General features: G+C 38.7%; 1 protein-coding gene across 3 annotated transcripts in view; it reads right to left on the minus strand.

The window, feature by feature from the left end:
* Positions 1–2,367: 2,367 nt before the first annotated feature.
* The window catches only part of kiz (kizuna centrosomal protein), a 172,638-nt gene continuing 149,574 nt past the window's right edge, over positions 2,368–25,431 (minus strand). For all 3 annotated transcript variants that reach the window (XM_059648350.1, XM_059648349.1, XM_059648348.1), the window contains 2 exons: positions 8,018–8,061; positions 2,368–3,692 (listed from right to left, as the gene is read on the minus strand). In XM_059648350.1, the coding sequence (XP_059504333.1) occupies positions 3,586–3,692; positions 8,018–8,061 (151 nt within the window). In that variant the 3' untranslated portion in view covers positions 2,368–3,585. The remainder of the gene's footprint in view (positions 3,693–8,017; positions 8,062–25,431) is intronic.

The following is a 25,431-nucleotide window of genomic DNA, read 5'->3' on the forward strand; positions in this document are numbered from 1 at the left end:
AGCCCTTGATCCCACTTTTCTTCAGAAACATATCTATTTCTTTCTTGAATCTGTCGATTGATTCTACTTCCACTACACTTTGTGACAGCGAGTCCCACAGATTCACAAACCTCAGAGTAGTTTCTCCTTAGCTCAGTTTTGAACCTACCCGTTCCCACTCTATACCTATGCCCTCTTGTTAGAGACTGTCCCACAAGGGGGAATATCAGTTCAACACCTTATCAATTCCTTTTAGCATGTCATATACCTCAATCAGATAACCCTCTCAAGCCTGGAATCAACCTGGTGAACCACCTCTGAACTGCCTTGAGTGCCACCACACCCTATTTCAAGTAAGGAGACCAACACTGGACACAATATTCTAGGTATGGTCTCACCAGTGCATTAAATAATTGTAACAACACTTCTTTTATAACCCAGTCCTTTTACAAAAACTGCCACGATTCTATTTGACTGTATTATGTGCAGCGCCTCCATTTCATGCATAAAGACACTTAGATCCCTCTGCACTGACACACTTTTATCTGCTTCCCATTTAAAGAATAATTTGCTGTTATATTTTTGTGGCCAAAATAGACAACCTCGCACTCCATCTATCCCAGATTCTGGCCCATTCCCCTAGCCTGTCAATGTCCATCTGTAAACTCTTTACATCCTCATCACTGGCTACTTTCTCATCTATTTTACTATCACCTGTGAACTTTGCTCTGTTCCACTCTGTCCCTGCTTGCAGATCATTTATTAGGATTCTAAATAGTTGAGGTCCAAAAACTGTTCCCTGCAGCACTCCACCAGTTACAGTTCACTATCTAGAGAAAGACCCATTTATCTTGGCTCTCTGCTTTCTATCAGTCAGCCAATCCTCTATCCAAGTCAATAATCTACCCTTAAACCCCTGGGATCTAACCATCTGGATCAGTCTTTTATGCGGCACCTTATCAAATGCCTTCTGGAAGTGTATATATATCACATCCATTGGATCCCCATTATCCACTTTACTGGATACATTCTCAAAGAACCGCAACAAGTTTGTTAAGTATGACTTGACCTTCATGAAACCCTTGATAGTTCCTCTTGACAGGTCCTCTTAACTGTTGTTTTCAACAATTAAGTTCAAGTCTGTTGGCAGTTGAGCTTGGCATTTAATGAGTTGATGCACTTTTATAAACACACATACCTGTTTTTATAAATTCCAAAGTGCACGTGACAATCCCCTTCCCCCACCCCACCAAGGGTGTCCCAGGATAGTATCCAAATTTTAACCTAAGAAATGCACAAAGTTCAGACCTACTTGCACGAGATCTATTCTACACAGTTCAGGTTTCAGAAGTGTGAACTACCAAAATCAAACAGGGGTGGAAGCAGATGATGATTTATATAGACAGCTGCCTCTGAACTGTACATGAGAGGAGCACAATCAGTCCCTGCAAAAATAAGTGACATATCTGGGACAGGACCTGTGATTTCCATACTCGTCCACCATGGTGAAAATCTAGGCACAGCAGCTTATGACGGAAGTAGACACAGTAATGAGGGACACAAATCCTATCTTATACTTGTACTTATCATTATGGGTAGGCTGGTGGGAGTATGGCAGAAAATGGGATGGGATGAATTTTGCTGCAAGAGGATTCAACAGTGAGCACCTGGAAGGGTAAACAAGGGGAAACTGTAGGGGTGATATGGAACAGGAAGTTGTAGCTGCAATTAATGGAAAAATATATCTTGTAAACTGCTGCTTATTGCTGGTTTTTATGAAGTCTTATTTAAATCATATAAAACCTTTATTGCTTGTGTCAGCTTTGGGCAATTGGAAAGAGTCCAAAAGGGCTATATAGGATGACTTAAAGCACAGCACAACATACAAGTAGCAGCTTACATATCAGAAAGAAGAGGTATTCTTTCCAATATGTTGCTACGTATGATTTAGATTTACAGCATAGTAAATACATTTCTGCAGATATCAGAATAGCAATTAATGGGACATTTTGTGTTAATTCCAAATAATGCTAATAGTTTAGTTGTTATTTGGCAAGAATCTAACAGTTATAACTGCGGAAGTTCACAGCAGAGACTGGGTACTCTGTTTTATTGAGAAATACTCCGGTCTATTTATGATTTAAAAGGCAACTACTGTGGCAGTAATAATGCATTTAATTCTTTTAAACTTCTGATTACTGGAATCTAAACTCTCTTTAGATATTCTTGTAACAAAAAAAAATCATTCATTAGAATCAACACTTGACATTCACAAAATCAGCTTGACATTTAAAGATTACAACAAAAATCCTTTGAGCAAACCAGGGTAAATGATTTGCCTTTTAATTTGCATCAGCATTGGTAAAATATATTACTGACACGTGGTGCTAAGAAGAAAATTGGTCTTTATTGGTGATATGTTCTAAGAACATCCTGTTCGATACACAATTGTGTTCAAATTTCAGCAAAGTCTCTTTTTCTCAACAATAGACAGTGACCTTTTTGTTTTCTTCTAATCAATGTGTTTTATGTATTATGCAAACTGTTCATAGGGTCACTTCATTATCGCACAGCACACACACAAACACTTATATTAATATAAGTAAGAGTGAGGTAGACAAGGTATCTTGCTATATTTTGGAATTACATTTCAATGTTCAGTAGGACCCTATTAACATCAATGAAAGACTAAAGCAGAAATGCTCCTCCCTCTGCTAATATTTAGCCCTTAATTAGCATAATTAAAATGGGTTATTGGTTCATTATCCTGTTACTATTTGTGGAACTCTGCTATACATAGAATGGTTCCAAAATTTTCATATTCAACAATGATTAACTGAACAGTACTTAATTTGGTCTCAAGTTCAGTCAGTTGGAATTGGGTGAAAAAGAAAATATTAAAGAAGTCAATGCCTACAAATCTCTCCTGTCTTTATGTACCAGTTTTGTGTTTTACAAAATATTACCGAGTGTGCTCAGAGCGAATTTTTAATATAAAGATACTTAGACATGTTGAGGAAAGTTGCAAGTACATTTGACTATGTGTTGCATGTGAAAGAAATATGTTGCTATGTTCTGTTGCCCATTAAAAAGAGTCGAGTTTCTGCATGCAATTTATATTAAAAACTATACATTGTAATTGTGCTTTTAAGATTTACAGTATGCATTAATCAACATATTTATAACTTCTAGAATTTAATATGCCCCTACTAGAGTAGAAAACATTAATGTTTAAATAAAGAAAATATTTATTAAGTGCTACAAGGGGACACATACCTTGTGAATAATGAGCACAATTATAACAAATTATCCTCTAACAGATTGATAGGATCAGGGCAAATTTCCATCACAGTCTGTATGCTGTTAGGAATGGCCTCATCCCAAGAAATCTTAGCCACTGTTGTAATGCAAAACACCGAAAGGTTCACTTTGATTCCCATTTTCTTTATTTTTGAAGCAATGATTGAATGCAAGAAACAAATGAGAAGGCAATTGTATTGAATTTCTATGACAACTTGTGAGATACATTTATCACTAACTGAACATCTCCAATTCAGGCCTGGGTACATTATAATGCCTTGTCAATTGAATGGTTAATTTTTGCTGTTAAAAGAAATCTTCAAAATCATCTCTGTCCTCAAATAATTCTGATGTCTTAGGATGAAGAATTGCTTCAATATCAGATGCACTGTCATCAGATTCACCCCAAAAAGCTGGAAGAATGAAAGACAACAATTTTATACATCTAAGGGTCAGCTTGTCCTCTTGTTTCTTTTACTTGGCAAAATAATACATGTAGTGTTTATCTTTGATCTTTCTTCATCTTTTCTAGGCCACAGCAAAACAAAAATAAAAAATGAACCCACGAAACTTTAATGGAAAAGCAAAAGACTTGATATGCATGAAAGCACATTCTCATAGCTTGTTACTCCAACAGTGTTACTTTTATGACTTTCAAATGTTTCATGAAATTTTAAAAACTTTAATGTTCAATTTTAAAATTTGTTTTAGCACATAAAATGCACAAACAGAAGTCAATATTAACATCCCAATGACTCTCTACGACATCAGCAGTTACAAATTTGCAATTCATCATCTATTATTCATAAAGTGCTGGTTCTACAATGAAAGAGAATTGTAACAATACTTGCATCAGTTTGAATTCTCATTCAATTAAGCATCTTTATTCTGCAGCTGAAAATTATTAATGTGCTACATTTTATTTAAAAATGGGGAAGTGTTAACATTTCAGACTCAGCTGAAAATTTGAATCAAGACATAGAAAAATTATTGTTATAAATCAGTTCATTTAATTTCATTCTGTATGGAAACAAAGTGTCAGAAGTAATATATCAATATACATAAACATGGCTACAGAATGTGCATTAGAACCATTGTTACGGTGGGAGATCCTGGCCACCAAAATTTGTGTCAGGGTATCTCAGATGACCCTAAAATCATTAGACTTCTGTCACTAACTTGTGATTCTTGATCTGTTATAATGTTAATTCTGTTGCGGCATTTTCTGCAACAGTAATTATTTGGTTAGCTGATATTATCTCTCCAAAGTTAATCCCGTTGGTGTTAGTATTTGTATTGGACCAACAATATGGTTGTTGTATTGGCTTAGGGTCCTCTATCCAGAAAGAATTGCATGGGGTCCCTCTGTTAGTAGCAATGCAATCCAACTTATCAACTTAAAATTCCTAAGTGTTTCCTTTTTAGAAATATTATGTTTCAAAATTACATTATGTCTTTTGTGTTTTAATGATCAGGTTTTTTTTGCTGAAAATTTTGAAAAGTTAAATGTGGCTTCTTTTTTCAGACTTTGAATATGTGGTCTAATAAATGTGGAACTAAAAATCAATGGGAGCAAAGAAACTGCAAACACAGCAGAAGGTCCTGGGCCCAGATGGAGAGTGAACAATCCAAAAACATGCAAACATAAATTTCGATACAAATTTTTACCTAATTATTACTAACAAAACAGGCTGACAACCATCACAAGTGCAAGACAATGATATACCATTTTACAAAACAATAATTACTTCTCTACTGAACAGATTCAATCACTATTGAATAGTAGTGCAACTATTGTAGTGAACTGCACACTGGAATCGATTCAGAAGGTTGAGATGGTTTATCTGTACAATAGTCAATACTAAGCAATGAGTTACAGGTTAGAATCTAATCAGAGGGTCTGGCTGGTTGTTTATAGAATAGTTTTTTTTAATTACTGCTACATTTTGAATGTAATCGGCAAATTTGTGAAGTTTAGACATAAGAGAAGCTTGAGAATGATTTACAAACAGAAAATAATCAAAGGACTGAGGTATCTAATGTAGAATTTGAGGCATCCAACAGCAAGTTACTCGCCTCAGAGTACTAATTGCATAAAGGGCTCCACACTACAACGAAAATATTGAGGCTTGAAAACATGGAATGCATTAGTTAGAAACTGATTGTTTTTGATTGCTTAACTGCTGGAAACAAAGGGCACTGATACAAAAGATGTTCGAGATACAGAATAAAGTGCAGGCAAAACATTTTCAAACAAAAAGATTAGAGGTCATGGAATTCACTTTCAAGATTCATGACTGAAATGTAAAGCAGGGAAAATTGCAAACTGGATTGGATAATTGAATTAAAGTAAATGACTGAGTATGCAAACAGAATAGGTGAATATAATTAGAACTTTTTGCTCATGTATAGGTAAATACCTATCCACACTAGTTGTGCCAAATATTTTTATGACATAACTTCTATGTAAAATTCATCCATGCTTTTGCTGCTCAATATCACTGTATAGTTCATATTTACTTTAGCAAAAGTCAAACTTTATTATGGAGCTTTAGAGTTTTGCACAAAAGTTGAAGGCTATTAAATACCTTCTCAACTTCTGCAAAAAGATGGTGCAGATTTTCACTTTGTTGTATTTGGACACAGCATTCTGTGGTTAGACTCAATGGTACTCATATGAGAGTTAGGCTTTCCTCCAGATGGCGCTAACAATGTGCATTAACTATAGAACATAATCACACCATTTAATACATGAGCATTTTTTGTGACAGCCCGTCTGAATAAAGCAATCCAATTGATTCTACATTACAGATTCATATCCAATGGGAACTCATGTAAGGCTAACTGGACATTACAATTAGCAATTGCTGGAGGGAAGTTTTTTTTATTTATTTTATCCTATCTGTCGCTGTTAAAGTCAAACCTGAGTCCTAGAGGTGGCAACTGAGCTGAGTAATCTGCTTTGATACCCAGACAGCACCATCCACCATCCATTGTAGATTTAAATGAATATCTTGCACAAATGTTTTACTAGAAAAAGAGATGAAACTCAGCCAAAGGGAGGGAGAGCAATCAGAAGGAAAACATAAGCTATTTAGGGAAATAATTGGGATTATGGATATATTCATCATGGGCAATATGTTCAAAGAAAATTAGAACTATTGAACAATGAGCTAGGTGAGATATCAGAGGACAGGAAAGTGGCAAAAATGATATCATTATTCAAAAAAGGAGACAGGACAGTCCTAGTAACCACAGGCAGTGAATTTAATGTCATGGTGTGCAAGGTTTTAAAAATAATCAACAGGGGAAAAAAATGTCAACAGGTAATTGAAAGGTGTGTGTTAATTAAAGAGAGCCAATACAGCTTTACAAAAGGCAGGCTACGCTTAACTGCTGGAATGGAGAGAAGACAGATGAAGGGGAGGTATTGGATGTTATCTATATGGATTTTAATAAAGTCTTAGAAAAAAATAGAACCAAAAAGGCTGATTCAAAAATCGAGACTCACAGAATAGGGGTCAAGTATCAGCTTGGATAAAAGAAAATGACAAATACAAAAAGAAGCAGATTGTTATAATGGTTACTTTTCAGACTGGAAGAAGTAAAAACAAAGATAACTGCTTCATTCCTTGATGTAATCTATTGTGCTAAAACTAGGCAGACGAATGTTGCAAATAGTGAGAGTGGAATTGGATGAAGATCAGGACTGCCTTTATTGGTTGAAATAGTTGCTGTAATTCAGTGACCATGTTTACACAAGAAAGAGCTGCCACCAGAGCAAGATATTGGAGAACAGTCAGTGTCACTGAAACCAACCCATTAAGCAAACTTCAGCAAAATATTATATATTTTGAGTATTGGTGGTGTTTAGTGTGTTATTATTATCATTTTGTGTTATTTAATTTAATGTTTTAAGGAAATAAGTAATGGTGGTGGGTAATTTAAACAAATGTCACATCAAGTGATGTTACTGTCCTTGGACAACGAAACAGTACTGTTCCTAGCCCCATGTCCCAAATCATGGTGAATATGAAACATCAGCAAAATAGAAACAATCAAGGATAGCACAGACTCAGTCTTACAAAAAATATATGTTTGCTAAAGCAATAACATTGATTTGGAGAGATAGGCAACAAATTGGAACCTGAGAAGTTTCTTCTGAGATGATCAAGATATTTGTTATACTTAGCCTGAGGAATGACGTGACTATGTATATACGTAAAGACCTTTTTATAAATAAAGTATACTTTTAAAATACACAAAATCTCCAGGCTGATCAGCGCATTGGGGAAAGACCACAGGCTAAGGGCTTTCTGTCCAAAATACAACCTTAATGGGAATGTGAACAGTTTCCCTTCATGACTAGAAAATACCTTGTGTTTTAATGGGACTGAAGATGTAACAAGGCATGTCAAAATTCTACTATACTGTCTGCAAAGTCTCTACAGTCCGGTTTTATACTTCTGCATTTGCTTACAGCTAATTTATGAATTAAGTATATTTTTGAAATAAAAAATTCTCTGGGTTGATAATTTATTTGTGGAGTAAACTGCAATCTGAATAGTATATATTCATTCCATTAAGGATTCAAAAGGGAACCAAAGTGATACCAGATATAGCACAGACTGTGTGCAGTGAAAAGGAATATATAACTGATCTGAAGCAACTCCGTTATGCTGAAAGGATGAACAACTTTTTTGATGTCCTGGTTTCTATCTTCCAATCTCATGCTTACCTTTTGATTTTGCAGGATTAATCCTCTCTTTTTTGCTTCTGTCCCTGTTAAAATTAAGTAAGGCAGAATTTAACAAATGTAAAAACAAGTCCTCTATACACCAACATTCTGCATACCTACATACCAACGGGCTGACTTATTCATCAAAGGAAACTAGGAGGTTGGGGCGGGGGCAATGGTGGGGAAGGTGTGGGAGAACAGAGGCAATACAAACTTGAATGTCAATAGGACCACTGAATGTGGGGTGTTGTTAACGTGGCTAAAAGAGGGTTTATCATCAAAATAAGCATCATTAATAAAGTTGTCCAGCCTTCCTGGAAGTTACCTGATTTAAAATAACTCAAAATAACTTAAAAATGAGCAATTTAATAGTTTCATCAGAATAAAGTGAGTTTCTTAGCCAATCAAGCTTAGGAGAGCAAACGTAACTTGAAAGTCCCTGGTGCAATCTCTGGAGGCATCTCCCTTTGGGTACAGAGCCCAATTTAGGTGAATTAGTACTGTTTCAGCATTTTTAAAACACAAGCATGGCTTAAGATGCATTCATGTTTAAATGCTGCAATCATATTTACTAATTTACCCAAATTGTGCCGGTATGAAAAGCAGAATCATTTGGAAACTTGGCCTCAAAATGTCAGTCTTAAATATATTCATATTAAGTGTGTGTTGCTATTTTGTATAGATCAATGCTGCATCAATTCATTAAGTAAAATTGGAAAATATATGTTCACCTTTCAGCTGCTACTTACAATTGGAAGAAAAAACAAATTCACAGCATTTAGAAATCTAAAGCCTAAAATATAAATTTGTTTAAGGTTTTGCATACTTACATGAAAGGGGAGTGAGTCAGAATGGTATATTTGCAAAACAAGTATTGATACAGCATTTAATGTATTAAGATATAACGAGTAACTTCACTGGTGAATTAAAGACAAAAAAATACCAAAACACATTGGGAGTTATTGCATCAATTGATCTAAAGCTTGATCGAAAAGGTAATTTTAAGGAGTGTCTTGAAGGAGGTGAGTGAGGCAATGAGGCAAAGAAGCAGAGAAGTTTAGGGTGGGAATTTCAGAACTCAAGAGTCCAGAAAGCTGAAAGCATGGTGACCAATGGTGAAGTAATTAAAATCTGGGATAATTAAGAGGTTAGAAGTGCACCGGTGTCTTGGAAATTTGAGGAACTGGAGCAGCTAATAGACATAGGGAGGAGGAAGGCCACATAGGAACCTGAAGACAAGGATGAGAGTTTTAAAGTGTAGACGTTGCTTAGCCTGGAACCTGTGCTGGTACGTGAGCATGGGACCTTGAGTAAATAGGATTGATGTTAGGAAACAGTCAGCAATCTTAATTGAATTACCTCAATTTATAAAACGTAGAATATCCAAGACTGGACAGAAGTTTATTAAAATAATCAAGACTTAAAGTGGAGCATTTCAGCAGCAAATGAGCTGAGGTCAATGTGGGACAATATGATGGAGCTGGAAATAATCTTCATGATGAGGTTAATGTGTTTTGAAGCTTATCTTGGGAGCAGATATAATACCATGTTTGCAACTGAGTAGCTCAGCCTCAATCGGTAGCCAAGTAGAGGGATGAAGTCAATAATCAGGGAACGGAGTTTGTTAAGGGAAGTTAAAAAATGGCTTTGGTCTTCATAATATTTCATTAGAAGAAATGTCTATGCAATCAGTGCTGCAATATGTACAAACATTCTGATAACTTACAAACAATGAAGAAATTAAAAAAGAGGTGGTAGTGAGGTAGAACTGCATGTTGACACTGTGCAAATGGAAACCAGTACTGCGGGCATAATTTAAAAAGGAGTTGAGAAGCAAAATTGGTTGATCTGTAATCTAAAGGGAATAGGATCAAGTGAGGAGGTGTGCCTGATGGAAGATAAGCCTGGAGACAGTATGAGAGTAGCTTGAAGAGAAACTTGGAAAAGTCACAAGTTCAAGGCTCAGCCAGGGATCTCAAGGAAGAAACCTTCAAAGATGTTTGATCTGATTGGCCAAGAGAAGGAAAAAGCAGAAGCAGCTGACTGATTGGGTTTCAGTCTTAGAAACAAATAAACTCATGAGCTCCTCACATATGTTTTTGGAGGTCAGGGCGGAGAAAACGAAGATAGGGAATTAAGTCAACTGAGAGTCAGAGTTTGAACCCATTCCAGACTGCCACATGAGGCTTTCTTGATTAACTAGGGGCCAGGTCCAACATTCAAGTAGTTGCAAGCCACAGCACGAAATTTAAAAAAAAATTTGCAATAACTGACATTAAATTGTGAAGCTCATTCAGAGAAGTTTAAGGTGCAATTATTTATAGAAATGAATGTTAAGATTATCATTCAGATTGACAATATTATTGTAAGGCATATTTTTGGTAGAGAGTTATTTTACTCCTCAAGTTATATTTGGTCAAGTATTATTTATCACAATACAAGAAGCAATGCATTGAAACATTCCATTCCCGAGCACTGACCTCCTTCTTAACCTTAAGTATTAAAAATTGGCCAGAAATATCATATTGTAATCGTATAAGCTGTTGGTTAGGTTACACATGGCACCTGTCTACAGGAAATGCATCAAACGTTCACCTGACTGATTGCAGGGATGATGGAATTGACCAGTAAGGAGACATTCAGTAGTCTGGTACTATGTTCTCTGAAATTTAGGAAAATCGAGATGATCTTGTTAAGGTCGAAATTCTTAGGGGGCTTAGTTACTGAAAGGATGCTTCATGCGTTGGCGATCACAATCTCAGAAAAATCAATAATCTATTGAGGACTAAAGAAAAAAAGCATTCTTCACTCGAAAGATTGTGAATCTTCAGAATTCTCTGTCCATAAAGCTGTGGATGCTCAGTCACTGAACATATCCAAGACAGAGACCAAAGGAGTTTTTGATAGTAAGGAAATTAAGGAATATGGGGAAAGTGCTGCAAGGTAGAAAGCTAGCTATGATATTAAATAATGCAGCAGGGTTGAGGGAAAATGGCCTGCTCTGATTTTTTTACCCTAATATTATTTTATAATGCTTCCAAGGAATTCATTACCTGCCCCCACCCCACCAAATTTTCCATTTCTTCAAAGCATTAATTAATACAGAGACAGAGACATAGTTCGGTGTGTTAGTACTTGATCCAAATTTACATTTGTCATCATAGCCTAGATGGTATCAGGCAGTTATTAAATAATGGGACATCACTACCAAATACAATCCCGATCTCATCGGCTATCCATATGCACAAACCATTTTGTTCCAGCTGAAATTTGCCAACACAAGTCACACCAAATATTTCAATTGAAATTTTTCTATTCGGTGCTGCAGCAAAGCTTACACCTCACAACTGAGTGATTAGGAGCTTATAGTTTAATTATGCATGGGTCAACTAATTTTGTATTTTAAATTGTCAGTACTGATGTAAATTCATAGTCAATAAGAATTGTTAAAGAAGAATTGTTTAAGAAAACTGAAATCATGAATATAATGAGATTAATCTGTGACTAAAATCTTGAAGACATACACAACAGGTAAGAAATACAAATATGCTTTACTGAAAATGTTTCATATAATGGGAAAATAGTAACACTCATTTGTAAAGAGGAGCCATCATTGACCTATGGTCGAGATCTGAGTGATGGCATATTGTATCTCGCAGTTCAATAAGACTGATTAATTCTTTAAAGAAACATAATCTTGAGCAGGAAAATGACACCATCACAAACATTTTCTGAAGAAAGCTAAATTGTGTAAGAGTCCCTTAAAAATGTCATGACCTTTTTTTTTGTTATTGAGGCAGGAAGCTCATGTTTATATTGGCATGTATACAAAATGCAGAGTTATGCTCATCTCATTGAATTTATCATATTAAGTTAACATTGATTTGAAGCATCACAAATTTCCTCATTTGAGAAACTGCTAGACAATGAAGGCCAATGTCATAATCCTCCCAAATCTTGAGTTTGTGAGAGGGTGGGAGATTAAAAACTTTTTTTAAAATGGTATTTTCCTTGAGTAAAAAGTATAATTTATTTTGAAGAGCCTTTACACACAGACAAAAAGCCATGAAACACAACTGACTTCTAATAATTTCAAGGATTTTCAAAGGATTCTCATTTACACAAGTGTTCTCAGAATAAGGCTGCTGGGTTCCCATAGTATCAGCAATATAATTATGTAAATATGTGCCCCTGAGCAAGCTTTGATCTGGCTTGATGCATATGCAGACTGGATTCAGCATGACTGACAAATGACCGATTGTCTGCCGTATCGCTAGCCTTCTGAAATGTCAAACACATCAGAAATGTTTTGATCTTTTGTTTGCTGCAGATGCATTGTTTAGCTGCTGAAGTGCTAACTGCATTAAGAAGCATTTATTTCGATCATATACCTGCTTCAGGTATCAGAAAGCACGAACAACAAATTGCCTATTTTTAATATTTCTCAAAGTTGTGATTGTAAGTTCTCACTGGTTTCTCTTATCTAAAATTGGTAGCAGAACAGGATTTTGATGGGTTCTTTCAACATAGAATAAAATTTCCTGGAGAGTAATGGAGTCAGAATCACAGAACTGCTATAGCCCAGAGGAGAACATTCGGCCCAATCTGCCTGTACGGGTTCTATTAACCAGTGCCTCAGTGTAAGGAGTTTGGTTCAAAAGTTCCAAACCAGAAGTATTTGGTTAAAAACCCAGGTGCTATGAAGCAAAGCACGTCTATGCACAGGCTATCAGTTTACGAAGACAGGGAAGCCACAGTTAAAATTAAGTCCTATAGATGTGATAAAGAAAGAAATTCTCTCTGGCATGAGAACTGTAAAGGTGCTTTGCTAAGAAAAATTTGGAATTTACTCTGTGTTTTTAAGTCTTTAAATTCATGTCATATTTAAATAGTTTCATTTATTCTCTTTCATCTTCACTACTTTTGCATCTTTGTTGTATTATTCAAACTGAATCTGTAGCATCAAGTGTTTGGTTCAATGAAAAACCACCTTAATAAAGCAAAATAAATTAAATGATGACCTATCAAGCCAGATTTCAGTAACATCATCAGTTGGGATCATAAAAATGGGTTACTCTGGAGATTCCTTCTTTCTAGTCCAAACTAAGCAAATCTTTCTGCAAACTCACTTGTGTCTGTGAGGTTCAGCAATAAATTAAGAAACTCTATAAACCAATACTATAATGCCTTGCACCCAGGAAGAAATTACAATTATCTCTCCTCTATATTCACAACTTCACTCTAGTTTGAACTTAGAACGATTTATTAAAACTTGACATTCTTAGTACTTCTTTGTGAGACAAAGTCTACTTATACTGAGATCCTCATGCCATTGTTCACAGTTGTGAACATCTTGTACCTTCTCAGCAAGGCCCTTGATTTTGGCCCCTCATATCTCCATTGTAAAGGAGCTTTGGCTGTTGCATGGCAGAATTTCAAACAGGTCGCAATAACCACTTACTACAATGTTTTACTTTAAAGACACTCTCCCTAAACATAACAGGATTACAAACTTTGTATTTATAATACATTGCACCGATCTCCATCTTTCTGGTGCTTCTTGATGCTTGATTCAAATGAGATCATGAATGCCAAAATAAACTGTCACAATCCTTAAAAGCAAATGAGCAAACAAGTCATTGGTCCCAATGTACTTGCAAGCAAATAATCTGGCATAACTATACAATACTTTCAAAAATGTCTAATTTTAAGATAAAAATACTATAATATGTACACTGCTTGTAGATAATCAATAAGTCATAAGAGATGCAAGAAAACTGTTAGTGTTTGTGCCTATGGCAATTATTACTCTGAAATCTTAATAATCAGTGTTTAACATACAGATTCAAGAACAGCTTGTTCACCAACAACCCTCTGCCCTGATGTTATCAGACTTTTGAATGGACCTCTTTAATGTTAATGTTGATTTCTCTCTGCACCTTGGCAACTGTAACATTGTATCCTGCACTCTATTCTGTTACCCTAATGCACTTGTATTGTACAATCTGCATGTAAAGCACATAAGACAACACTTTTCATTGTATCTCGGTACACGTGACAGTAATAAATCAAATCAAATCAAAAATACAAGATTTTTTTTACACTGCATTGATTACCTCTTGTAATTTAAACTAATTTAATAGTTTACAAACTAATTGACTACATTAAACAAGATTCATTATTTTCCTTCAATATTTTTAATAGAATTTTAATACTAGTGCACATGAGCAACTACAATGATTTACTGGGATTATAAAAGATTGTAATTTAAAATTACTTCATTAAAATTACTCCTTAATATAAAAGAAGTTAAAAAAAATCACAAAACTAACTCATCATTCTCTTAAGTTAATTTGTTCTACTAAATGCCCTGCAGTCATCAGTCAGTACCTTGAAGTGCAAAATTTACACCTTTACACCATGTGCACTTCAAATGATTAAAAAAAACTTCTGAATGAATTGTGAATTGAGTCTTCTTTTTCCATTAGTTAAATTGAATTGTAAAGAATTGTTCATTAAAAGGTACTCATTTTATTCTGGTCTTCACTGATGTAAGAATAAAATTGTATGAGACAAAAACAAACACTGAAGTATTAAGATAGAACATAGAATATTGAACAGTACAGCACAGCACAGGCCCTTTGGCCCATGATGTTATGCCGAACTTTTACCCTAAACCTAAATCTAATCTCCACCGCTCCCTTATACGATCATCCATATGCCTATCTAGTAGCTGCTTAAATGCCTCTAATGAGGCCGACTCCACTACCCTCTCTGGCAATGCATTCTACACCCCTACCACTCTCTGAGTAAAGAACCTACCTCTGTCATCTACCTGGTATCTACCTCCCTTCACTTTAAAACTAAGTCCCCTCATAAAAGATATCTCCACCCTAGGAAAAAGTCTCTGGTTGTCTACTCTATCTTACCTCTGATCATTTTGTATGACTCTCAACCTTTGTCATTTTAAAGAGAAAAGCCCTAACTCTCTCAACCTTACCTCGTATGACCTTCCCTCCATTCCAGGCAACATCCTGGTAAATCTCCTCTGCACCTTTTCTCATGCTTCCACATCTTTCCTGCAATGAGGTGACCAGAACGGGACACAATACTCCAGGTGTGGTCGAACCAGGCTTGTGTGTAGCTGGGGCATAACTTCACGGCTCTTGAACTCAGTCCCTCTATTAATGAAAGCTAACACACCATACGCCTTCTTAACAACTCTATCCACCGGGTGGCAGCTCTCAGGGAACTGTGAACATGAACCCCAGGATCCCTCCGCTTCTCCACACTGCCAAGAATCTTTCGTTAACCCTGTATTCTGCTCTCAAGTTTGTCCTTCCAAAAAGAACCACCTCACACTTTTCAGAGTTAAACTCCATCTGCCACTTCTCAGCCCAGCTCTGCATTCTATCAATGTCCCTTTGTAACCTAGAATAGCCCTCTGCACTGTCCACAACGTGATCCAACTTCGTATGATTGTTGGAAGAACAAATTACATTTAAGTAATAGTTCCTGAATTTGGAATTTACAACAAAAATACATTGCCAACATTTAAAACTCAGTGTACACAAAATCTGTGAGCTGCGAAGTTTCACTAAGCATGTGTAAAATGGAAAGTGACAGCCTATATAATGTCCAATTTCATCAAGAGTTGCTAGGACCACAAGGAAACCTGTACACATCTATGACAATAGGCGTGATATTAACTATAACCCTTCTCACAATTCCTTTCCAGATCACTCCATAAAAGCTCCATTCTACTTATGGCTAAATTTCCAGACTTATAAGCTAAATTTTAGTTCAAGTGTTTAGTTGAGTGAGATTCATGGTACCAGGTCCACCATGACTCAGAGTTACTTTTGTCATGCAATCCTCAGCTTTTCATCTTTTAATTATTCATCTGAGCTCCACAGTACCTTTCTCTTGGAATCTCACAGTCGCAGAGGCAGGTGCACTCATCGCTGCTGGGATCATCTGGCTTTCATGCTGCTGGAATCAGATTTAAAGTTTAGCTGGCTCCACTTCAGGCATTGTAAGGCATTAACTGGTCCTTACGCTGTGTGGTCCAGCATAATTACACTATCAATTGTAACAGAGCAAATTGCCTAGAAAGGAAAGTTAAAACCCCGCTACCTGACAGGACTGTGGAGGTGCTGATGGAGAGACAATGGGGCAGGTTCTTTATCCTACTGACCACTGCAAGAGATCATGCTACCAAATGCGGCCAGCCTACACGAGATAGTAGTTCAACTTCACGTTGTGTTGCAGACAAAAAGGAACTCATAGTAGTGTAGGAAAAAAAAGGTTTGTCGGTGCTCTACAAAGGTAAGTGTGCCATCTTTTCTCTGTTACCTTGCGCTTCAATGCTGTCACTGCACACACCTCTCACCAAGGCATATGAACCACAATTCTCACTATTGCATGCATCATGTCCAGGCAATAGCTCTCACTCACCTCATTCTCTCAAACTATGAATCCTATCTGTCATCTGTGCGTCCTACTCCCTCACTGGGGACACCTCACAAGGCAGGAAAAATTGGCTTACAACAGGACCATAACATTCACTGAGTACTCAGACGTGCACTTGTTACTTCAAGGCTTTGGGCCAAGTCCTGGAAAATGTATTTGGAATTCTTTGGTGGTTGCTTTGACTGGCACAGACTCGATGGGCCAAAGAGCTTTTTTCTGTGCTGTGGACCTTTATGACTCTCCATGACTTTAATTAGGCTGAAATGGCCAAGGCTGACTTGAATGAGCAGATGGAGCAAATATCAGGCTCCTCACTCCCTATTCTGAGAAAACGTTCCATAAGAACATGACTCCTCATGTGGGGATGGGGAGACCTCAGTGTCCAACCAACCCAGTGAATTTCACTGTGCTGTGCTGCACTGCTCCCCCACTAATTCTAACTCATTCATAACCTTCACATACTCTTATTCCTTTTATACAAAACATCCTCTCTTCTCTTGCTCAAAAACTTGCGGCACCCAGCAAGCATCCGCAAAAAGACTTTGAGATCTCTGCTCTACAACAAAAGGAAAAACCCACTGAACCTTCAGAGAATGCACCAATAAGACTTTCACCTGTATCTTCCACAAGCTCAGCCTTCCAAGTTGGTAGGTACTCTATCTATATTAAACTTAGGAACACACTCTGGCGAGCACATTGTTGACACGTATCAGAGGCTGGTTAAGGAAGAAAGATACCAGGTCTCTGACACTCAGAGGTCTGCTGAGACCAAGGACATGCTCAAACCCTGGGAGATCGATCCCATGGCCTCCGCCATTAATGACATTGTGAAAATGCACAGGCAGGCGCAGGAAGATCTAGCAGTTTGTCAGGTGCATTAGGATCAGGTAAAAACAAAATGCTGCAGATGCTGAAAATGTGAAATACAAGCAAAATGTGCTGCACAAACCCAGCAGGTCAGGCAGTATCTATGAAAAGAGATAGAGTGTGAACATTTTCAGTCTGAAATGATTCTTCAGAAATGAAAACAGTCTTATAAACAGTGGTTTTATATTGTTGACAGACAGGGAGGAGCAGCAAGACGAACAGATGTAAAATGAGTGTAATTGAAGACACATCTGGGGGTGGACATTTAAAGAAAAATGGAGAACAGAGATCTTGCTCTGTAGTTCTGGAGTGAATAATAGATGCTGTAAAATGCCTGATCAGAAAATAAGAAGTTATTTCTCCAGCTTATGTTGGGCTTCACTGGACCGCTGTTACAAACCCAGCATAGAAATGTTGGTGTGCAGGCAAGGTGGTTTATTGTAATAGTAAACAACCTATACCTCAAGGTCATTCCTACAGACAGAGCAGCAGTGTTCTGCACAGAGGTTGCTCAGTCTGCCTTTGGTCTTGCCAATTGGAAGGAGACAGAATTATGAGTGGCAAATACAGTAGACTAGATTGAAAGAAATACAAGTACAACACTGCTTCACCTGGAAGGGGTGATGACAGCCTTGGCCAGTGACAAAATAGAGGAGATGAATGAACCTTCAGGTCAAGATTGTTTAGGTGGATCGAAGGAGTTCACCAGCATGGTCTGTATTTTGTTGGCTCCAGCATGCATAGGTCTGGCCATCCCCATGGACAAGTTGGTGACTGCTATGGAGATGCAGGTCAAGCCTGCTTAATGTCTGTCAGATATGTACATGGATTTGGACTCCATCAACATAGGCACAGAGGTTTAGTATCAATTGTAAGGCAGTAGTGTAAGGACCCCAGTAGTGTACCTTCTTCTTAGGGAGACAGTGTGGTGCCAGCAGGCAATTATTAGAAAGGGAAGCCAAACATAGGACTCCAAATGCTCCCTCTCAGGGCACTCCAGTGGTGGCTGGTCACTCGACCTCCACGTTGCCGGTGATCCCAAAACCTGCAGAATTACCAGCCAAGGAGTTACCCTGCTTCTGGGCAGGACAACCTCAGTAGGTCTGGACCTACTAGGCTCAAAAGTCACTCAGGATGACCACCCAAGTCTTCCAGCCCAAGAGGGTCAATTAAAGATCAGTCTCCCTTCATCTCAGCTATGGAAAATGGGAATGTGCTAAATGTCATGGTATGAGTGACACATCAGTGTAAATAATCTTGCACTTTTGCAAATATATCTTCACTGGAATTCTTAAAATGTCTGCTCTAGTGTCTTTCTGCTGTTGCGCGTGGTGAAGTCACACTCATGTGAGAAATGAACAGCATCCTCAGACATCCCAAGCATAAAAGAAATTGTAATGGCCAAGAATTGCTCATTGCTCATGAACAATCGACTCTTCGGATGCAGCTAGTCTCACATATCGGGGATCTTTGAACCGTGATTGGATGACTACAGCCAAGACATTCCACTTTACTGTGGATAACACTAAGGCCAACTGCAATGTGCAAGGATTATGTTATGGCCTGCGAAATAACTCCACTGAGGCCAATATGCCATCACGAAGGCATCTTTTACTTTCGCATGCATAGTAGCTGACACTTGACCAGCTTCCTCAGTACCAGCTCTCAGAGCAAATAGAACCTCTGACATACTTGTTTAATATCGGTCAGCCAGGGCTTCCTGACTGGACTAGGTCAACAGCCCCAATCAGGGAATTCATATTTTATGATGTCCATTTGGTTCACCTCATTACAGTCACTGCAGGCTGGTTTGAATCATTCTACATTTACACTCACCTAGTGATTGAAAGCACGGAATGACTAATTACACACATCTCTCGAAGGAAATGTTCATTCTATCTATCTAGCAGTTTTTCAAAGGTTAACACTGCCATTTTTGGCTGGGAGATGTTCAATGGCAGCTCACATGTACATTCTCACTCGTAATATATTGCCATGCCTAGAAAAACTACAAAATTACTGCCTCTAGGTGATTCAATGCTCTCCTACAGAATAATCACACATGTCAAGGCAACTTAGCAGACTACCTGCATTATTAAACACGGAAGACTATCCAGCGATGGGAGGGTCAAAGGACACAACCCAGGATTCTTCTCTGTCATAAAATATCTCACTGCTCAGTACTCAAATTTCATACGCTGACTAACAGTAGCACCGTGCAATTGTCTTCATGAATGCTGCTTTGTCCCCAAATGTTCAGTAGTTCAAGTAATGTGCAGATATTCGAAAATAGGATTATCGGAAGATCTGAAGTATGCTATCAGATGGATAACAAAACACTCATTCAGCAACAGAAAAGGTGAGAGATTGCAACTACAACAAAGTCTAGATGACCTGTGCACAGAGCAGAAGCTGTTTGCTGCATTATCTATAGAATGTTACACAATTAAAGGGAGCCCAAGCCAGCTCATTCATCCTGAAATTAGGTTTCCATTAAGTTCCGTCTGGATTCTTGACCTGATGATGCAGTGTTCCGTTCTGATGGTGCAGTGTTCCGTCATATTCTCTTGGATATGCTCCCAGTTGGTGCCATTGAGTTTTTACAGCACAGAAAGGTGGCTTTGTGTCCACACCAATTATTAAACATTCATCTATTCTCATCCTGTTTTCCAGGACTCGGCAGATAGCTTTGTATGCTGTAGCATTTCAAGTATTCAACTAATTAGTTCTTAGATGTCTTAAGGGTTCTTGCCTCTACCATCCTTTCAGGCAGCAAGTTCCTGATACCCAAAACCTTATGGGTGAACAACATTTGCGTTAAATCCACCCTACACCTTCTGTTCCTTACCTTAAAACTGTACCTCTGGTTACTGATCCCCCTAAGGGGAGAAGGTTCTTCCTATCTATCTTGACTATGCTTCTCAAAACTTTGTACACCTCAATCAGATCCCCCCTCAGTTTTCTGTGCTTGTAGGCAATCAACTCCAGTCAACCTACTCGTTCTTCATAGCTGAATTGGTCCAGCGAACGTAATATCCTGGTGAATATTTTCTGTATGTTCTCTAATGCAATCAAAGCCATCCTAAAGCATGGTAACCAGACCTACACAGTACTTCAACTGTGGCCTCACTAATTGGTGTGGACACAAAGCCATCTTTCTGTGCTGTAAAAACTCAATGGCACTAACTGGGAGCATATCCAAGAGAATATGACAGAATACTGCATCATCAGGACAGAACAGTGCATCATCAGGTCAAGAATCCAGACGGAACTTAATGGAAACCTAATTTCAGGATGAAAGCATGGTAACGAGACCTACACACAGTACTTCAACTGTGGCCTAACTAATGTCATATACAGTTCCAATTTTCATCTCCTTGCTCTTGTATTCAATGCCTTGACTAATAAAGTCAAGTCTCCTAGTTGCCTTCTTAACTATCTAATCTACTTTCTTACTGCCTTCAAGGATCTGTGGACATGCACATCAAACTCACTCCTCTGCACTTCCTAAAGTTCCACTATTCAATGTGTTCTCCCTTTCATTGTTAGTCTTTCAAAACGTATTATATCCTTCTCCTCACATTCATAAAATTGCTATCAATCCAAAACTTTGTCTGCATCCAAGACATCTCCCCTTTCTCGGTTCCCTTTTGTGAAGGACACAGTAAGTCAAATGAGGCAGTGCATGTTTTCTGGCTCTGCCAGAACAGTGCTTGCATAAAAACCTCAGCTTAAGGAGGCCTATGATCTGTTCTACTGTAGCCTTGGTGCAAGCATAAGCAATGTTGCATCTTCATTCTGTGTTAGCCAGAGGATTTTGTGAGGTGCCGTGAGGCATAATTGGAAGAGGTACTCCTGGTCTCTGCAGCTATCCGTGTATGATTCAAGAGTCAGGAACATGAGACTTCTCCAGTGTGCAAGGATTATGACAGCTCTCAGGATATCTAGTGCAACCCTCAAAATCTGACATCAATAGTCTATATCTATAAATGCACGTGTAGTATATATACATACCCACACATGTTCCTCCATATATGTTGCACAACTGTTGTACAATTCGGGGATTACATTTCTAGCTGTAGGCCAGAACGTGATAGGCCAACCCCAACCCACCATGCCTCCAAAGAAAAGGCACATATGCTCATGCCCATGTATACTTACAGTTCAGTGTGCAAATGTAGCAGCTGTGAAGCGCTGCCTTTCAGTGATTGCCATGGTTGTTGTTTCAGAAATGCAAAGCACGTGTGACACTTTTAAGTAACTGTGATTACATTTGCATGGCTGATATGACAAGGAGGTAATTACTGCAGATCACATAACGGTCAAGTTCGCTCATAGCCATAATTTGTAAAGTGCATTCTTGGACAATAAATAACCTCCTTGTGAAGAGCAATTTGATGCCAGAATGCATGACTGAATCAATGGATTCATGATGTCTTCAATTGCCAATAGCATGGCTCAAATTCAAAAAATTTCACTCTGCTCGCAAAAAAAACAAAAGCAGCCATTTTGTTTCATTGTTGCACAGTTGACTTTGGATTGAAGATGGCAAAGTTTTAATTGTGCTCGAGACTGACCTGAAAGGATCTTCCTGAGATGCAATATGATCTCCCCATACTTTATGTTTTCGTTTGTATTGATGTTCCTGTGGCACCAATGATTATTCAGCACCTTTACATAACCAGTAATGTGCCCAATTTACTCCCAGGGCCCACGGCTTTGCAAACTGCTATGCCTTGTTGGCCTTCCAACTTCCCCATATAAATGCTGAAGTGATAGTGACCTGTGAAAATCCACCCCTCTTGGAGCTCCCTGTCCCTGCATCTGATCCATGGCATCCCAGTCTTCCAGATTAATCATTTCCTTAGCAATTTGTCCAATGAGTCCCATCTCCAGATTTAAGTGATCCACTTTCCTCAAGGATCACCCCTGATAAGACAATAGACGATAGGTGTTGGAGTACGCTATTCGGCCCTTCGAGCCAGCACCACCATTCATTATGATCCTGGCTGATCATCCACAATCAGTATCTTGTTCCTGCCTTATCCCCATAAGCTCCCTAAACATTACTGGGCAAACCCCAGCACTAACCACAACCCAGCACCAAGACTAATTTGACAAGGCAGTCCAAATAAGCATGGTCTAACTCCCAGACTGATGTCTCTGCAGCACCCACCTGCAATACGTGCAATCCTGAGCAGTTGCATTTGATCTGCAAACCAGGAACCTTGAACGTGAGGACATGAATCCCCACAGTCTGGTATGACCAAGTTGCTAACTGACCATAGCCAATTACCTGTAGTGTAATTGATAAGACACCTGACTGACTGAAGTGGCGACAGACTGTAGTACCTCTTTCAAGACTAAGAACTGCTCCCACATGATTTTCAGACACTGCCATTTGGCTGAAATGCAGTGTGCTTGCTGCACAAGCTATTGTCACATATGGTAAGTATGGCATTAGCATAGCACAAAACCTTACAGTGACATGTCCACTCCTTGGTTTTTCAGTGCTCCTCTCTCTGACAGGAGAGAGCTGTTGGTTTCTCTGTATTAAGAAGTAATATGTGCCAAAGAGAGCGATAACTGCACTGAGCACTGAAAACTGAAGACCCTACATCGTCAAAAGCAATACAAGTCGTGGAGGTTGATAGACTTCAAGTAAGCACAGTCAGTCATTGCTAAGAAATCGAGCTAAGAGTTAATAACATGCATCCTGTTTACATGCATGAAATAGGTGTCTCCCCATACACAAAGCAATCTGCCAGGAAGCATGCAAGTCATAGGTGTGTCTGATCTCAGCTACTCCCCTACACTACACTGCAGCAGTGTGCCAGCCATTGTTGACATCTACCCACCAGGGGCAAGGGGATGAGGGATAAGGACTTGCCGAGGGGTACAATCCCACAAGAGGTGGCAAACAAGAAGTGTCACTGTGGCAAATCCATAAAGACTCCACCAGTCAGTGGCTACTATATGGCCAGGAACAGCAGACAGCTGCCCATAGCCTGACAAAGGCCCAACACAAACCCCTTCGACTATGATATCCCAGGTTCCACTCTGGAAGGGTCCACTACTAAGGGAACTGCACTTAACTCCAGTTTTAACACCAATTTCAACAGAAATCAATGTTTCAGTTAAAGCCATTTTACTTCAAGGAAGCAAGCAAATTCTTGGATACAGAATGCGTCATCAGAATACATTTACAATAACGAAGCCCTTCATTCAGACCTGTGAAGAGACTGAATAGCATTGAATTCTCTCCTGGGGTGTGGGATCATACAGTCATACAGCACAGAAATAGACCCATTGGTCCAACTCTTTGATGCTGAGCAGGTGTCCTAAACTGAATTAGTCCCATTTGCCTGCACTTGGCCCATATCGCTCGAAACATTTCATATTCAAGCACCTCTCAAAACGTCTTTTAAAATGTTTTAATTTTACCTGCCTGTCCCACTTTCTCTGGCAGCTCATTCCATACACGCATCACCCTCTATATGAGCAAGTTGTCCCACAGGTCCTTTTTAAATATTTCCCCCCTCACCTTAAACCACGCCCTGCATATCTGGACTCCCCACCCTGGGAAAAAAAATGGCTATTCATCTTACCTATGCCCCTCATGGTTTTATAAACTTTCATAAGAGCACTCCTCAGCCTCTGCCATTCCAGGGGAAAAAAGTCCCAGCCTATCTAGCCTCTCCTTATAACTCAAAACTCTCCAGTCCCAGCAACATCCTTAAAAAAGTTCAACAACATCCTTCCTGTAACAGGGCAACTAGAATTGTATGCAATATTCTAAAACAGGCCTTACTATTGTCTTGTACAGCCACAACATGACATCCCAAATGCTGTACTCAATGCTCTGACCGATGAAGGCAAGCATGCCAAACACCTTTTACCGCCAGGCTGCGATGCTACTTTCACAAAACTTTTTGATTACCCATCCCTGATTTCTGTAAGCACAATTGTCAAGGATTTTCGAGAGTAGTTAAGATTTAAGTATATTTTCATGTGGGTGGAGTCATATATAGGCTAGACCAGACAAGGCCTTGCTTAAATATTGCCAGTGAACCGGCTGGATTTTTAAATGTTATGGTTGCTGACTTCTTGTATTAAATTAAAATTCTCAAATCGTTATGGCGTTCTGGAGTAGTAATCCAAGACAGAATTTGCAGAGGCTGAGGGTGCAACTTGAATTCAAATCATTAATCTGGAATTTAAAAAGAAAGCAAATCTAACGGCAACCATGAAAATCCATCTGGTTCACTTTGGAGAAGTAAATCCACAATTCTTATCTGGTCTGCTTTATATTTAACTCCAGAATCTCAACAATGTAATTCACTCTTAGTTGTCCAGTGACAGCAAGCTACTCAGTGGTACCAAAGCGCTACATCCATAAATGAAATTTGATGGACCACCCAGGATTGACCCAGACACCAGAGAGAACAAAGGCAAATCCAGAGTCCTGCTGACACTGCAAAGTTCTCCTTATTACCATCAGGCGGTTTATAGCAATAATCCAATATAATCATACTCTCAGAGTCAGGCGCAATGGGTAATGTCCCAGATGCCACTGCTTTTCCAAGGCATGTTCTGTCCCACCATAGGAGGTGGCACAGTGGTAAAGAAGGGGAGGGAGATGCCTTGGGAATTCTCAACATCGACTTTGGACCCCATGAGATCTTATGGCCACAGGTCAAACACAGGCAAGTGAATTTACTGCTGTTAAAGCCCCCTGTGGTTGCTAAATCTGCCCACCTTCATACTAAGAAGCAATGAGTGGAAGCACTAGGGGTAAAACGGGCACAGAGTATATTTTGGGTGTGGAACTTCAATGTCCTGACCAATAGCGATTCAGCAGTGCCATTCCTAACGGATTCAACTAGTACTAAAAGATAGCACTTCCGCTGTAGATGGTGAGGGAACCAACAAAAGGCAAAAGCCTGTTGACTTCATCCTCACCAACTTACCTGTTGCAGACATATCTCTCCATATCAGCAGTGGTAAGGGTGAACATTGCACAGGCCTGGAAACAAAGTCTTGTCTTCACAGTGAAAATATCCTCCATGCTGTCT

The sequence above is a fragment of the Stegostoma tigrinum genome, chromosome 9, assembly GCF_030684315.1.
Source record: "Stegostoma tigrinum isolate sSteTig4 chromosome 9, sSteTig4.hap1, whole genome shotgun sequence".
Classification (NCBI taxonomy): Eukaryota; Metazoa; Chordata; class Chondrichthyes; order Orectolobiformes; family Stegostomatidae; genus Stegostoma; species Stegostoma tigrinum.